This window comes from Mobula birostris, chromosome 3, assembly GCF_030028105.1.
Source record: "Mobula birostris isolate sMobBir1 chromosome 3, sMobBir1.hap1, whole genome shotgun sequence".
NCBI lineage: Eukaryota > Metazoa > Chordata > Chondrichthyes > Myliobatiformes > Myliobatidae > Mobula > Mobula birostris.
In genome coordinates, this window is record NC_092372.1 from 95,026,573 (window position 1) to 95,042,849 (window position 16,277).

Genomic DNA, 16,277 nt, shown 5'->3' on the forward strand with positions numbered 1-16,277 from the left:
CCGTCTCTTCAGTTCACTTCCTAGTCCCCAGCAATTCGAGTTTAAACTCTCCCCAATAGCCTTAGCAAACCTCCCTGCCAGGAAATTGGTCTCCTTCGGATTCAAGTGCAATCCGTCCTTTTTGTACAGGTCATTTTTAAAAAACGCAGCACTTTTTTCTTCAGAGCAACATGTTTTCTTTGCAAAAGAAAGACAATCAAGTACAAAAAAAATAGCAGAAAACGAAACAATTCACGAGTTCATAAACAGTGAGTACTGGGTGATAATAATCCTAAAAATTGAGGAGCAAAAATGGTTCGCTACATCTGAAAAATTGGCTCATTTGATTACATAACAGATAACTGGAATATGTATGCTGAAAGGATTGAGCAGTATTTTAATGCAAACGAAATAGTCAGTGAGAAACCATCACCAGTTTTGCTGAGTACATAGGGCTTAAACACATACAGTTTGCTTCAAAGTTTAACTGGCTCAACCAAACCAGACAGAATGAGCTTTGCTGATATCATGAAAGTAGTGTAGGAACATTTAGAACTGACACCATTGTTGACACTTTTGGTTTCATAAGTGGGATCAAAAACAAGCTAAGTCCATTTCAGCATACATGGCTGAATTGAAGAAGTTGCCTGAGCATTGTCAGTCAGTGATAGACTTAATGATGCACTGAGAGATCATTTAGTTTGTGGAATCTGATGAGAAAGCACCCAAAACCATCTCCTAACTGAAGCGCAACTTACATTTAAAAGAGTAGTTGAAATAGCTGTGTCAATGGAAACAGCCAGCAGAGATATAATTGAGTTGCAGTCAGGAATGAAAGTGAGTATGAACAAGACTGCAATGTCTAGACAGAAATAAGTCAGGGTAAATAAACTGTGTTACCACTGTGGAAGGGGCTCACATACACCAGACTAATGCAGATTTAAAGGCAAAACCTGCAGAAAATGCAACAAGGAGGACACATTCAAAGAGCATGTTGCGCAGAAGAAAAAAATGGACTGCACAGGGAAGAGAAAAAGCTGAAAACTCAAGATGCAGTTTCAAACAAAGCACTAATTTGCATGTTGTTGATGGAAAATCTGATAATGATGAGAGTGACATAGGACTAAGTAGTCTTGAGATTTACAGTGTGGAAACTAACAATAGACAAGCAACGAACAGCAAATTAATTAAAACAATATTAGACATCGGCTCAGCTGTTTCAGTCATTCCACAAAATGAGTTTGAACGGGATATCAATGATACTGAACTGAAGCCTGTAGATATCCAACTGAGAACTTACTCATACTGGAGAAAAGATAACTCCTGTGGGAATGACATTTGTAACACCGAAATACAACAACCAACAAGCCACATTGGACTTGCATGTGGTAAAAACAGGAGGGCCAGCATTGTGGGGATTGAGTGACAGAAACAACTGCAACTCAACTGGAAATCTATCCATCAACTGCATGCCACATCCCCTGAAATGGAGTCAACTGAAACCGAATTATGACAGGCACTGGATGTACAACTTTCTCCATGCTGTACAGAATGAAACATTGCCCAACAGAGGACAAACAAGTGTTAGTGTTGATCTCTGTGCCTCTGTTTGGAAAGCATATTGGACCAAGGAGGGACCATACTACTCAGCGGAATAATGAAAATGACAAAAGCAGTGCTCCCATCAAAGCAGTTTTATCTGAATAAGCTTCTGATATGTTAATCAGGCAGTTACTTGCAAAATGTGGCTTGGTTTTAAACTGGAAGAGAGTTTGAGGAGCTTCAGGAAAGTTGCAAGCATACAGTTTTTGTGAGTGTAAAGAACCAGAATCTACTCTGCGTGCATTAAGGTTATTGCATGAACTTCAAGTGGGAGACAAAAAGCTGCTTGTCAAAGTAGATGCAAAAACCAAAGCCAGGCTGGATGAATGGAAGGTCAAAAAGAAGCAGTCAATGGAGATATGAAAACAGAGGATTCGTCAGTTGATGTTGCGGTTGAGGAAACTAAGAAGTGAGAACAGACTGTAAAGGGAGCAATAGGATTAACAAGAAAATACTCCAGTGAACTAAATGCATCTTCCCAAGATCAAGATGCACATCTGAGAAAGAAGTAAAAAAGAGAGAGAAAGATGACATAAGTGCTATGGAAATGATAGAAATGGAAGAGGATAAACAGGGCCTGATTTCTCAAGAAATCAGCCAATACAGAGATACTCACAGAAACTAGAAAAAAAAGGTGAGAAAAAGACAAGCAGAAAAGGAGAGGACAGAAAAGGTGAAGAAAGCGTCCAGAGCTGTCAGCACCACTTGCTGCAGTCTCAGAGCCAACTCTAACAACCACCACGCAGGCAGCCCCAGAGCCTGACATTGTTTCACAGCCACAAGTCTCACCTGCCAAGCAGAGTGACCCCTCTTGTCAGGAAAGACATTATCCCACAAGAGTAAGATAGCCTCACAGTGATTAAATCTTAAGGCCTGAATGGGAAAATTTAATAATTTGTTATGCCTGTGAACGTCTACATAGTAGTTGTACTATATAGTATACTGAAAAAATATACAGTACAGGTGTCCCCCACTTTTCGAAACCTCACTATTACAAAAGACCTACATTAGTACCCTGTTTTCGCTTTCAGAAGGTGTTTTCACTATTACGAAAAAGCAGCACGCGATAAAAGGCAGCGCGCGCCCTGAGCAGCCGCTCTCCTCGGATTCGGAACGGCATTCTTGCCGGCATTGCTTAAACACGTGCCTGTGAGCAGCCGTTTGCGAGATGAGTTCTAAGGTGTCGTAAAAGCCTAAAAGAGCTCATAAGGGTGTTACACAGCGTAAAACTAGACATAATTAAGCGTTTCAATCGTGGTGAATGAAGTAAGGACAAAGCGAGTTTGGCTTGTGGAAGCTGACAAAGATGATGTTGAAGAGGTTTTGGCATCCCATTACCAAGAACTGACAGATGAAGAGCTGATGCAATTGGAAGAGGAAAGGATAACAATCAAAACTGAATGAGTAGTGATAAAGTACGACTTTAATGTTGAAAGGGTACGTAGGTTTAGGGGATATTTGCAGCATGGTTTGAGTCCTTACAAAGAACTATGTGACAGAAAAATGCGCGAGGCTCAGCAGTCAAGCAAGCCTTCCACATCAGCCACAGCAGACGACGAACCTCGACCTTCGACATCGAGGCGAGCAGTCATAGGAGAAGATGAGCTGCCTGCTGTAATGGAAACAGATGACGAGATGGCACCCCAGTGTCCCATCACCCCAACCCTCAGGCCACGGACAGATAACGATTCTCGGACAATGCAACAGTAGCTGGGAGGCACATAGCACATCTTTAAGAAAAAACCCGAAATAAACATGCTAATTAATTAGGTGCTGCCCGGCACGTAATTGTCAGCCCAGATCAGTGCCATTGCCGATTGCATCGCCTCTGATCTGGGCCGACAATTACGTGTCGGCGGCACCTAATTAATTAGCATGTTTATTTCGGTTTTTTTCTTAAAGATGTGTTGTGTGCCTCACAGCTACCGCTGCATTCCTGGGTGCTTCACGGCAATGTTTCATTCGGCGGCCTGGAGGGTGGGGGCCACTGCACCACCCAACCTGCGACGACTTAGTCTAACACACCATCATCAGTGTGCTCGGCAAGCTGTCCCGATTCTGGTAAGTTATACTACACTGTACATACATTATTTCTACTTTATATCGGCTGTGTATTTTTACATGTTATTTGGTATGATTTGACAGCTTCATAGCCTAAAGGTTCCTGGAGAGCGCTTGCGCCGTTTTTTTGCCAACAGCGCTTGCGTGAGATTTTCTGCCGACAGCGCCTGCGTGAGATTTTCACTACGGAAAACAGTTCAGTAATGATTGTGGAAAAGTATTTCTACTTTATATAGGCTGTGTATTTATCATATTATTCCTGCTTTTACTATATGTTACTGTTATTTTAGGTTTTATGTGTTATTTGGCATGATTTGGTGGGTTATTTTTGGGTCTGCGAACGCTCACAAAATTTTCCCATATAAATAAATGGTAATTGCTTCTTTGCTTTACGACATTTCGGCTTACGAACTGTTTCATAGGAACGCTCTACCTTCGGATGGCAGGGGAAACCTGTATACTATGTAATACAATTACTATATAGATATATAACTGTATGTGTGATGCTTTCCATATTGAGTTGGAGTTCAGCTAAGTAGGAAAGTGTGTGTATTTAATAATTCAGTAGTATTTGAGTAATACCGTAAATATATTTTTTTATTTAGCATCGTTTGTTTAAATCATTCATCACGGGTTGTATGTAAAAACAGGTGAAATGCATATATCATGATGCTATCATGTGATTCGAGTGCATCTCGTTAAAATTAATGCTTGCTTTTATTTCAATTAATGTTTGTTTTGGAGTGACCAACGCATAACATACAAGTGATGAATAAAATTTACTTTTTTTCCTTTAACATTGCTGCCTGATTGTTACAATGTACCACTGTCAACCTTCTTAGATCTTACCTTAACTTTGCCTCAAATCTTTGCCCTTTCCAAGTACTTTACTTCTTTCTTACCATATTCACAAATCCACACCACTGTAACGACCATAGGCAATTCCCTGTTCTATTCTAGTGCCTGCTTGGAAGTCAAGAACAACATTGTTGCCTCTCCTGGCTGACCAATCACTCCCATTAGCATCCAACGCCAGATCTTCCATTCTCATCTCCATTAGTGCAACCCTAACCCTCCACCCATCACCTGTTAATAGGTCCACACGTAATGGACCTATTTTTCTCCCATATTAAAACTGCCAATGCAATAGCCATCAACATTTTCCCACATCTCCTTGCAGACCATTTTTCCACTGCAAATACATCTCTACAGCTCTGTTAGAGATTGATATCTTCTTGGACTCTCTGCAGCTATTACTAAATATCTTACTTTCTTTTCCATTTGAAATGATCATGACTGTCTTGCAAAATTTGCATAGGTCTTTACAATCTTGCTCTGCTACACCTGATGAATTCTCCTTTCTCACAATGTAGGAAAGAGTCCCATATGTGCATTGGGCAGCATCTACGCCAATTCTTTTCTATTCCCTCCCCCTCTCCCTTCCACATCCCTCCCCCACTCTTACTCTTCCCCTCCCTTGACTATCTTATCATCAGAGCTACAGGCTGGACCCCAAGTTATAGAAGAACCAGATCAGTCTCCAACTAAATAGTGGGAAAACTAAAGACATTTCTGTCATCTCCTGACAAAGATTCATGTCCATACCCCAGTTACAGGTATTACCCTCCCTTTATTCTCCCCAAACTAGTGCAATAAATTAGTGTACTGCATGACTCAATAGAGTTTCAACCACAAAACTCAGCTCCACAATATCACCTCACCCTCAAAACTTCCTTCATCCACACTAATTACTAAAACCTTCACTTTGCAAACGGCCTTAACGAAATTCTAAGCTCGTCTACATTTGCCAATTATTTGAAATTTTGTCACACACATGGTGCCATCGCCTGCTATGGTGACTCTGATACTTCAACTTCAGAACCATTGTGTTTAATTAGTTATTTTCATAACCTTGCCCCATCCTATTTCTGAACCAGTTTCTAACCAGTATATTCCCCATTGCTCTCTGCTGTTGAAATCTCTACAATGGGTACTAACGACTACTCCTCAGCATGCCCTTTCCCCTTTTTCTCTGTATTCTCAAAGTCAACTTTCCAACCTTAAGCTGGGTTCAGTCCCTCGCTTCTTCAATTTAATTTGTTCTTTCTGAAGCGAACTCCATTGGAAAACCACATCATTATGCTACAGATACCATATTAAACAAGGTCCCATATCCCATTTATAACTTGCACCTAAACAATGCCTTTAGCGCAGGATAATATCACAACTATTACTCAGCAGTATTATTCCTTAACAAATCACATGAGAAACTGGGTTTGAAGCTGGTGACTAAAAGCCCAAAATATTACTAAGATTCAGGAAATACTCAATGCCATGTTAATTATTTCTACGTTAAAACATCTACCATGTTTTCCCAACAGCAAAATCCTTTGCACTGGTAGAATTTTCACAGGAATACTGAGATACTGTAAAATTCACCATGTGGTTTTTGTTGTTAAATATTTTGAGCATTTTCACGCCTGCCATGATGGAAATTTGCTTCACTTTTACCCAATACGTATTTTCAGGCATGTCCAGCTACCTTTTAAAATTTGTCCTTAAGTGGAAACTTAATGCTAAATGAAAGCAAAGCTCTGTGATGTTCCTCCCATGCAGCCTCACCCACCCATCCTCCACACCCTTTGCTTTCCTGCGAATATACTTACCTCTGTGGGTCAGTGGAGACAAATGGCCTGGAAGACTGGCTGCCCAGGTTGCCTAGGGAGATGTAGTAGGCCATGTGGGACATCTACGCCTCAGCACTGAAACTCAAGACACTGTTTCCAGAGAGAACCTCAAACTGTTCCTGCTGATGTGTTCCTGCTGACAACAAGCCTTTGTGTATAAGCACTTCTCAGGTAATCAGAATCATTTAAAGACAGCACAGGTATGCTTAACATGACAAAACAAGATACTACGTACGCCTAAAGATAAATCAAACTAATAGAAATTAGTAATCAAGCCACTTACCTTTTTAAACAAGGTGGGTGACTCCAAATGGTTTTGCGCTACCTATATCAGACATCGCTGGCATAAAGTTAAGCATCTCAGTGACAAGCCTAGCAACAACAGCAAACATACAGGTTCATCTACAACTTCCACGTTTCAATACGCAAGTGCAGAAATCAGAGACAAGCAGACCACCGGGGAGGACATTGACAGCGGTTGTCCATGGAACCACTGGCTTCAGCTGAATAACTGGCTCTAGTACCAAACCTCAAACGTACCTATGGAAGAATGCAGTACAGATTCACCAGAATGCTACTGGAGCAACAATAGTTAAATAGTGAGGAGGGACTGAGAGTAGATCCTTGGGTTAAAGGAAGGGTCCATTTCACTGAGCTCTTCACGTTTTGAAAGAAATTAATAGGGTGGATAGGAAAGAAATATTTTCACTGGTAAATAGCAAACTTAGAAGTTTCAATATTGCTCCCTGCCCCCCAACCCGCACAGACTGGATTAATCAAAGAAATCCTGCAAAAATGTGGTGAGTTATTTCAATACACGTTCAACAGAAATTTGCAAACCGAGAATACAATAGAATACAGATCCAAGGCAAGGGGTTGGTTTTAAACTACAGATCAGATATGATCTTACTGAATTCCTCAACGGATCAAGGCATTGAATGGCTGTCTCCTGTTCTTGTGCTGCTATGATAACAAATTCACTAGGACACAAATACAGAGCTAGAGGAAATCTTCCCATTAAGCTAATCATTCTTAACATAGCTAGCTCCTCAAGTGCATAATAAAGATCGGAACTGACATCAAAACACAATCTCATTCAATTAGTTATTAGAGAGGTTCTAAAAGAATGGAAGAGGTACAGAGGTAGACAAATATAAGATTAAGAACCAAGATAATTAAGTTGTGATCCAGATCTCTGAATCACTTGCATTTCATACACAAACCCGCCTGATAACTAGCTGAAATTTAAAATAGATGCCAAATGGCAGAAATCTGATCAAGAATCCTCTCTCTTTGAAATGTACCTGCCTTGTGATGACAGCATTTCAGTTTTATTTTTAATCAGTTTAAAGTTAGGTTTGACATAAAGTACAAGTTTGGACCTAAATCATCTTTACTATCACTGACATGTGAACTTTGTTGTTTTGCAGTAGTACAGTGCAAAGACAAAAAAAATCTATAAATTAATATACAGTGTAAAAGAGAAAAGGAATAATGAGGTAGTGTTCATGGGCCATTCAGAAATCTGATGGCATAGGAGAAGACACTGTTTCTAAATCATTGAATGTGTGTCAAGCTCCTGTACCTCCTCCTTCGGGAACTCAAAGTTGCTCATCCCTTAATGAGGATTGGTGTATGTTCTCCTCACTTCCCCATCCTGAAGTCTACAATCAGTTCTTTGGTCTTGCTAACGATGAGTACAACGTTGTGCCTGTGACAACTCACCTATCTCACTCCTGTAAGCTGCCTCATTATCACCTGAAATTCTACCAACAATGCTGGTGTCATCAATGAACTATCTGAGCTGTGCTTGACTACACAATCATGAATATAGAGAGAATAGATCCTTGAGGTGCAACTGCATTGATTGCCAGCAAGGAGATGTTATGACCACTCCTGACTGACTGTGGTCTCCTGATGAAGAAGTCAAGGAGCCAGTTACAGAAGGGTCACAGAGGCCTGGGCTTTGAAGCTTTGTTATTAATACTGAGAGAATAATGGAGTTGAATGCTGAGCTGTAATTAATCAATAACATATACCTCAGAGTTCTCTAGGTGCCCCAAAGCAGAGTAGAGAGCCTGTGAGAATTTGTCCGCTGTAGACCTATTGTAGCAGTAGGCGAATCGCAGCGGGTCCAGGTCCTTGCTAAGGCAGATGTTAATTGTAGCTATAAATAACCAACCTTTCAAAGCACTTCATTATGGTAGATGTGAGGGCTATTGAGTGATAGACATCAAGGCAGTTTACCCTAATCTCCTTGGGCCTCAGAATGATTGCTACTCTTTTGAAGCAGGTGGGAACCTCAGACCACAACAGCGAGAGGTTGAAGATGGCCTTGAGCATTTCAGCCAGTTTGTCGGCAAAGCTTTCAAGCACCCTACCAGCTACACCAGCAGGGCCTAATACCAGCAATTCCTTTAGCAAATCAGAAAACACTGTAGATTATGAAATTTTAACCCGACCTTTCATTAGAGTGTAGCTGCATCTTCATGAAATTTCTAGAATGCAAGACATTATTCAGTGAATAAAATGCAGAATTTCCTCATACTGAAGTCAGTTACACGGCATAATGGCAATATCAGTAAGATGTTCTGCTCAGCTCATCTGAATTATAGTCATTATACAAGAAATCTGTGCATTAATATTTATCTTATACATACATTCAACCATCTTTCCAGGAGTCAAGAGAATTCAATTCCCTCAAGGCCACAGGGCTACTTTCCATTACAAAATTATTCCCATGCAACTCAGAACAAGTCAATATATTTGACTCTGCGACAGATGGTTTATTTTCTCTTGAGTGAAGGCAGCAAAGGGGTGACCTAATAAAGCTCCCTTAAAAGTAGGGAAGATTTTAATAGAGTAGATTCAGAAATAATGTTCTCATGTGAGAAACAAGAACACATCATGACAGAGTCGTTAAGTGAGCCAACAGGTAATTCTGAAGCTAAACAGTGGTCAAAATGTCAGAATCACTACATAGGGAATGGCTGAAGCAAACAGTACAGAAACAGTAAGAGGCAGTTGAGCAATCATACAGGTGGGAAGGGATTACGAATTTAACACTGATATACTTAAATGAGGAAAGATGGGGGCAGAAATGTCCAGTGGACTATGAACTTGGCTGGCCTTTATGTTCTATACCCTGTATAATTCTGATTTGTTGTATACTTGACAATGCTTGATGCAAAGTGTGAAACTGTGACCAATTTAAATTAAAAACTACTTGTATTGCAGCAAGCGCAACCATCTACCTAAAATGTTTGTAAGTAAAAGTCATGGTGAACAACAGTAACCATGATTTGGAGTCTGAACAATCTTTATTTGGAACTTAATTCATTATGTTCAGTTTGATTATGAGCCTCCAACATCAGAATAAGCTCACTGAGGACATCGATACAAAAAGATGTAATTCCATATTTATAATCTGTACAAATAAAGGCTTTAATTGTGTGGCTTGTTGTTGGTTTGTACTTTATCCAGCATTTCTAAAAAGGTTTTGAACATGGCTACCTTACCTGGGGGGAAAAAATCACTACTTGTATAATGTGAAATATGAGTTTTAATAAAAATACAAATTGATTAACAAGCATCCCACATTAGTTATAGCACAAATCTGAACCACAAAGCAGCTTCGAACCATGCCAATACTTGAATGCGTTCGTGCAATGTTTCCTATTTCTAATTCCCGAAAGCAATCTAATTAAATAGATTACTTTCAAAACATTTTTTCCATACAAGAGCTTAAAATAAAGCTGGCTGACTGGGATTTCTTTAAAATGATTCCCTTTTTACAGTTTAAACAAACCAGGCTGTCTACACTACACGCTTTCTTGGCATTTCTTTGCCTATCCTGGACCACAGCCAGAATTCCAGCTACGTTCCGCATGTTCATTTCCCAGCTTCTGTGAGGTTGCTTCTTAAACATGGGCATTTGAAATCATTTTGCATGGAAGCCACCTGCACTTTCTTTACTGATTTTAAGAAAAGTTTTTCACGGGGCAAATAAAATATGTGCTCATTGTCATGAATGACTAACTTCAGACAACATTCTAAAGTTGTAAATGTGTATGTCATTATTATCAAGACTGTGTTGGGGTCAGATTTAAACGAGCTCACTAAAGGGAGACAAACTCTTTTTGGCTCCGTGTTGTTCATTCCAGAGCTTTTCAATTCTAATCTTTGAATATAAAATACAACGTTGCTTTACGCACTGTGATCCACTATACCCCAAAGCAAGGAAAGAAAGGAATAATTTGCATTTATCCTGTATATTTCATGTCTCTTTCATTTAAGACAAAATGCTTTTGGATCCATTGAAGTAATTCAGCTACTGTTATAAACACATCAAACTGATGCCCCATCGATTCTCAAAAATCCCATTGCATGATTTTTGAGAGAACTGGAACTTTCCCCCAGTTTTCAGACAGAAGAAAGCATGTATCACAGACTCAACGACAGCTTCTATCCCACCTTCATTAGACTCTTGAACAGGCCTCTCATAAGCTAAAGGATGAATTCTTGATCTCCCAATCTACATCGTCATGTTCCTTGCACTTTATTTGTTCACTTGCACTGCACTTCCTCTGTAGGAGAGATGACCTTCTGCTTTCCCTTTTCTTTTTGTACGTCAATGCATTTATGTATGGCATGACTATGTATGTCTGCAGATGAAGCCACCCTCAGGGTACAGGAGCAACACCTTATATTCTGTCGGGGTTGCCTCCAACATGATGGCATGAATATTGATTTCTCATTCCGGTAATTTTTTCCCCTCCCCTTCCCTCTTCTATTCCTCACTCGTCTTTTACCTTATCTCACCTGCCTATTACTTCCCCCTTGATCCCCTCCTCCTTTCTTTTCTCCCATGGTCCACTCTCCTCTCCCATCAGATTCCTTCTTCTCCAGCCCTTGACCTTTCCTTCCCACCTGGTTTCACCTATCACCTTCCAGCAAGCCTCCTTCTCTCCACCCCCGCACCCATCTTTTTAATCTGGCATCTTTCCCTTTCCTTTTCAGTCCTAATGAAGAATCTTAGCCCAAAAGATTGACTGTTTATTCGTTTCCGTAGATGCTGTCTAAGCTGCTGAGTTCCTCCACCATCTTGTGTGTGTTGCTATGGCATGATCTGCTTCGACGGCACACAAAAGATTTTCATTGTATCTCAGTACAGATGTTAATAATAAATAACACCTGGCCAATAATAGCCTTAATTAACACTGGAAAGAGAACATCTGGTCACAATGGCTTGGCTGTTGTGGGAGCTTGCTCTGAACAAATTGGCTCTCACATTTCCTTGGCTACACTTCAATAGTAGTGGCCTTAAAACTCTGACATAAATGTGTCTTTTTTTAAACATCACAAAAGGCAGCAGTTGCTGGAATCTGGAGCAGAATTTAAAAATCTGCTGGTAGAACTCAGCTGCCCAAGAAACATATGTGGAGGCAAAAGGGACAGTCAACATTTCAGGTCAAGAAATGCCAACCATCCTTTAGGCTCCACAGTAGGTGCTTAACCAGCTGATATCCTTAAGCTGTTCTATTTTGGCTCCAAGTTTTCTCTTCTTTCATTGTGGGTCACCTTTCAATGCTGCAGCAAAAAAACAATTTCACCACAGCAGGACTACAAGACAACAGGATGTCTTCTTGTCATCACCGAATTTTCCATCAGTGATAATGCACTGTAAAAAAAAAGAAATGGAAACTTTTGGTGGCTTTTTTTCTGCCAAAGTCAGGAGCACCGAAGCCACTGTACAAGACCCTGATAATGAACTGTAACACCAGTGATTTTGAGCTTAAGATCAAAGTAGATGTTTATGTTGAAATAAATCAAAGGGAAGAGAAAAGAACTGGATAATGCTGCTTAATGGTGAGGGGTTAAAACAATATTTCTTTAGAAAATGTTACTTGACATTTTGACTTCACAACTTGACTCAAGTTTCTATAATTCTACACAAGTTAGTGTATCCAAATCTTTAAACTTTAATTTACTGTACTCAAAGGAAACACAATTGTCAAACTTGAAATACACAACTTTCTCCAGTACTCAACAACCACCCGCCCCTGCACATACATTTTCAATGGTCAAAACTGATTGTAATGGCCAGTCTCTCTTTTCTTCTCTTTAAGTCACTTCCCTCTACTATTGGTTCCAGCAACTACTCTATCCGAGTTTACATCATTCCACATATTAGTAAGATACTAATATGTGGATAATGAACAACGCCTTTAAAGATGAGGATCCAAACAACAGAAATCTATTGGCAAGTGATCAGCAGATTCACAAGTCACCTCAGCCTTAGCTGTGCACAACAATAATGAAAGAGAATTTGACAATTTAACAAGCTCAGGCTTCCACTTTGCACTGTCATAGTTGCTACTTTGGACTGTACTTTGATCACATTTTCCCTCTCAGATTTTAAGATGAACTGTTTACATCCATGATTGACATAAACATACGCGAGTTTTCTTACATCATAGAGGCAACATTGCAAATCATTTATATCAAGGCAACATTAGATGATGTCATGTCCAGTTGGGAGACCAGCCAAGCTTTCCAAAGAAGAAGTAAAGAACAGCTTCTTTATGACAACTTTCATGGAAATTATAAAGCCAAAAGTTCATTACATTTAGTTTGTTTCCAGTGTGGTTGTGCCAGAAATAGTTCATCCCCTAAAACAAGCAGTCATGAGCAATGAGCCCCAAACACTAATTATCGCAGCCTAATAAAGGGATTTAAAGGGAGCACAATTTCCTGACAAATAGTTCTATATTTAAAAACGTCACTGCACTGAACCTAATAAGTATTGACAGAAACATCAAGTCAGGTCAAATGCCAAACTGCAGGTTCTTGCCCCAAACTTATTACCATCACCTTCAGCCTTTCTCCTTACCAAAGTTCTGATACTATTTCTTCCCATTCCTCCCTTTCTGAATGTTGAAGGTCCATTCTTTGCTATTCAAGTGGGTATATTTTGGGTATTAGCCAGGTAGTGCCTATTGTACAGATGTTCAGTCACCGGTAGGAAGTGGAGGGTTTGGGTGGGTGGGATTGAAAGAAGGGAAGTTGGGGTCAGATGGAATGGAAAATAGTGACTGTAGTCTTGGCTTGCCAATATAACTCCACTGTTATTAATGGACAGAAAAAAAGTCCACTAGTCATTATTCCAAATGCACAGAGGCCATCTCCAACATGGCTAGGCACACCTTTTCAAGGGAATAAAATTTATCTAGTTTCTAGCCCAATTCATACTTGGAAACAAAGTTACTTCACAGCACAATGTGACAGCGAAATTATAATTTTCAGTTTTACTGTTGGGTGTATAAAACTGAAAGCAAACTGATCACATTGCTGTCTGTCAGTCCATCTTGCTCACATTACAGAAAGTAGCCTCAAGTGAGTAAGAGATCTGTTTGCACAGTTGTGACTGAGATACTAAAGCAATCAGGATTGACAAGTACCCGAATAGCTTTCCCCTCTCAATCAGAAACTTAGCTCTGCATCTACATGGACAACACTCAAAAGACGAGGACAAATAAGGAAATCGTGAAAGTGTCGCATGTCTCATTAAACTGCTAGTATTCACGATCGATGAAATAACCTATTCAGACGACCACTGTTCAATGAATTTTACAATATAGTCGGCCAAATGCTACTATTCATCAATACAAGGTATTGAAAATGATGCCGTTTATTTCTGCCTTTTCGTCACCTGACCTGGGCAGAGGTTCGGGAGCCACAATGTGCTGGTATGCGAGTGCAACCAAGTGATGCAGCTCCCACTGGCGACACACACACACACACACACGCACGCACGCGGCGTGTTTGCCATTAAACGAGAGGGTTGTTGTGGAAACCGGATTCCTTCTACTCCTTAATACAGCACAGAAATTCCATCTCCCTTCCTTGCTCTTTATTCCGAAGGAAAGACGCGCTCTAGCGAGGATAACCAATCTCATTCATTTTGCCCCCTTCCCAGACACAGACGTAACCCCCGCCAATAAAGCACACCGAACACTTAAACTAACCCAACTCTGAAAGTCAAGATGTTTGAAATTTATATTTCACCCCTACGACGAACGAATTAAAGAATGAGTGCAGATCGCCGTGCATTAAACATCTTTCAAGTGAATGAAAATACACAGGAAGAGGGATCACAAGAGCGTGGGATGTGCATTTCTCTTTCCGCAAATGTGCTAATGGCCTTACCTTCGAAATGATCAGCGGCTCCCCGTGTTCAAGGCCACCTTTCAACGTGAATCCCCATGGTGCGCCTCCCCGCAGAAACACTTCCACATTCAGACAACCGAGCCTTCCCTTCTGCTTCTCGGCTCTCGCCCTGTACACGCTGGGCTGCATTCTTCCCTTCACTTTGTCGACTCAGGTAACAATCAGGGAAATGCAGTTGCTGTTCTTAGTAAAATCTGCCGGTGCGTGATATCAAACCTCGATCCGGGCGGTTTGTCAAGACCCCTGTTCCAGCCAGAGTGTGGGCTTCAGTCAAAACCATTCCTTGGCCACTTCAACGGCATCACGTTGGCAAATTCCAGGATGCTCGCACACATTTCCACAATATCTTCTCTTTACCTGCTTGGTTAAAGTTAATGCGCCGAGTACTTCTTTTGAAATAAAAAAAACGTGGGTTTTATCAAGGAAATAGGACGGAGCGGAGGGAACCAGCAGCTGCCGGGACGGGTCTACATAAACTTTTCACTCATGACTGCCTCTCTGATTTGCCTCTACCCGATTAACATTGGTAACGACAATGGAGCTGGAGGTAGAAGACGCGTCCCTGTCACCGCTCCTGTCAAATAAAATGGGGCAGGGGCGTGGGGTGGTCACCTGCGCCTTTTCTTCCCGCCGCCCTCCTCAGCTCCACCAAGATTTCACTGATTAAAAGGTTGGCGTGGAGGACGGCCGCAGTCGCTGCAAGTTCGCCCTGTGACTGGGGAGTTGGGGCTGGCGGTGCATCCCTTCACTCCTTTGCCGCAGCGCAGCGCCTCCCCCTCCGGCTGCCCCCGGACTGCATCTTGCCAACAGCGCCTCTCCCTTCCCTCCTTCCCCGGCCGGGCCGGGCGCGTCTCTCCTCAGCGACAGCGCCCTCCTACACTTCCTCAACCGGCTGCAGCAACCCACCGGCCACCGAGTGCGGACACATACCGCCGCCTGCGCTCTAGGCTCTGTCCCGCCTCCCCTCGCTCACCGACCAGGGGTGGGGGGCTCTGTCAATCAAAAGCAAAAACCCAAGGGGAAATCAGGTGAGGGCAGACTACAACAAGTAAACTGCAACACACATCAAAGTTGCTGGTGAACACAGCAGGCCAGGCAGCATCTGCAGGAAGAGGTACAGTCGACGTTTCAGACGTTTGATGTGTGTTGCTTGAATTTCCAGCATCTGCAGAATTCCTGTTGTTAACAAGTAAACTGAGTGCATTTTTCATTGAGCAATGTTGATCAATTAACAACAGTAACTTTATACATTGCACTAAAAAAGTGCTGGACTTACTTGCAAAATATAAACACATTTTCCTTAAATATTTGTGTACAGGTAAATGAGTTATTGGTCCTGAATAAGGGTCTCAGCCCGAAACGTCGACTGTTTGCTCTTTTCCATAGATGCTGGCTGGACTGCTGAGTTCCTCCAGCATTTTATCTGTGTTGCCTTGGATTTACGGCATCTACAGATGTTCTCCCGTTTGGTATATTGTCTGCTTCCTTGTATTGGTAAATTGGCTTATTATTTTCATATGGTACGCCGAAAAAAATGTTTTGCATAACCGTTGATTACAGATCAATTCGTTACAACAACGCATTGAAGTAGTGCGAGGTGAAACAATAACGGATTGCAGAACAAAGTGCAACAGTTACAGGGAAAGTGCAGTGCAGATAGACAATAAAGTGCAAGATCATAACGAGGTAGATTGTATGATCAAAAGTCTGTTTTATCGC

General features: G+C 41.2%; 1 protein-coding gene across 1 annotated transcript in view; it reads right to left on the reverse strand.

The window, feature by feature from the left end:
- Positions 1-15,484, reverse strand: part of shroom3 (shroom family member 3) — a 436,842-nt gene extending 421,358 nt beyond the window's left edge. Inside the window, exon 1 of the mRNA XM_072253064.1 lies at positions 14,538-15,484. Within this exon, the coding sequence (XP_072109165.1) occupies positions 14,538-14,687 (150 nt within the window). The 5' untranslated portion in view covers positions 14,688-15,484. The remainder of the gene's footprint in view (positions 1-14,537) is intronic.
- Between the last annotated feature and the right edge of the window lie 793 nt (positions 15,485-16,277).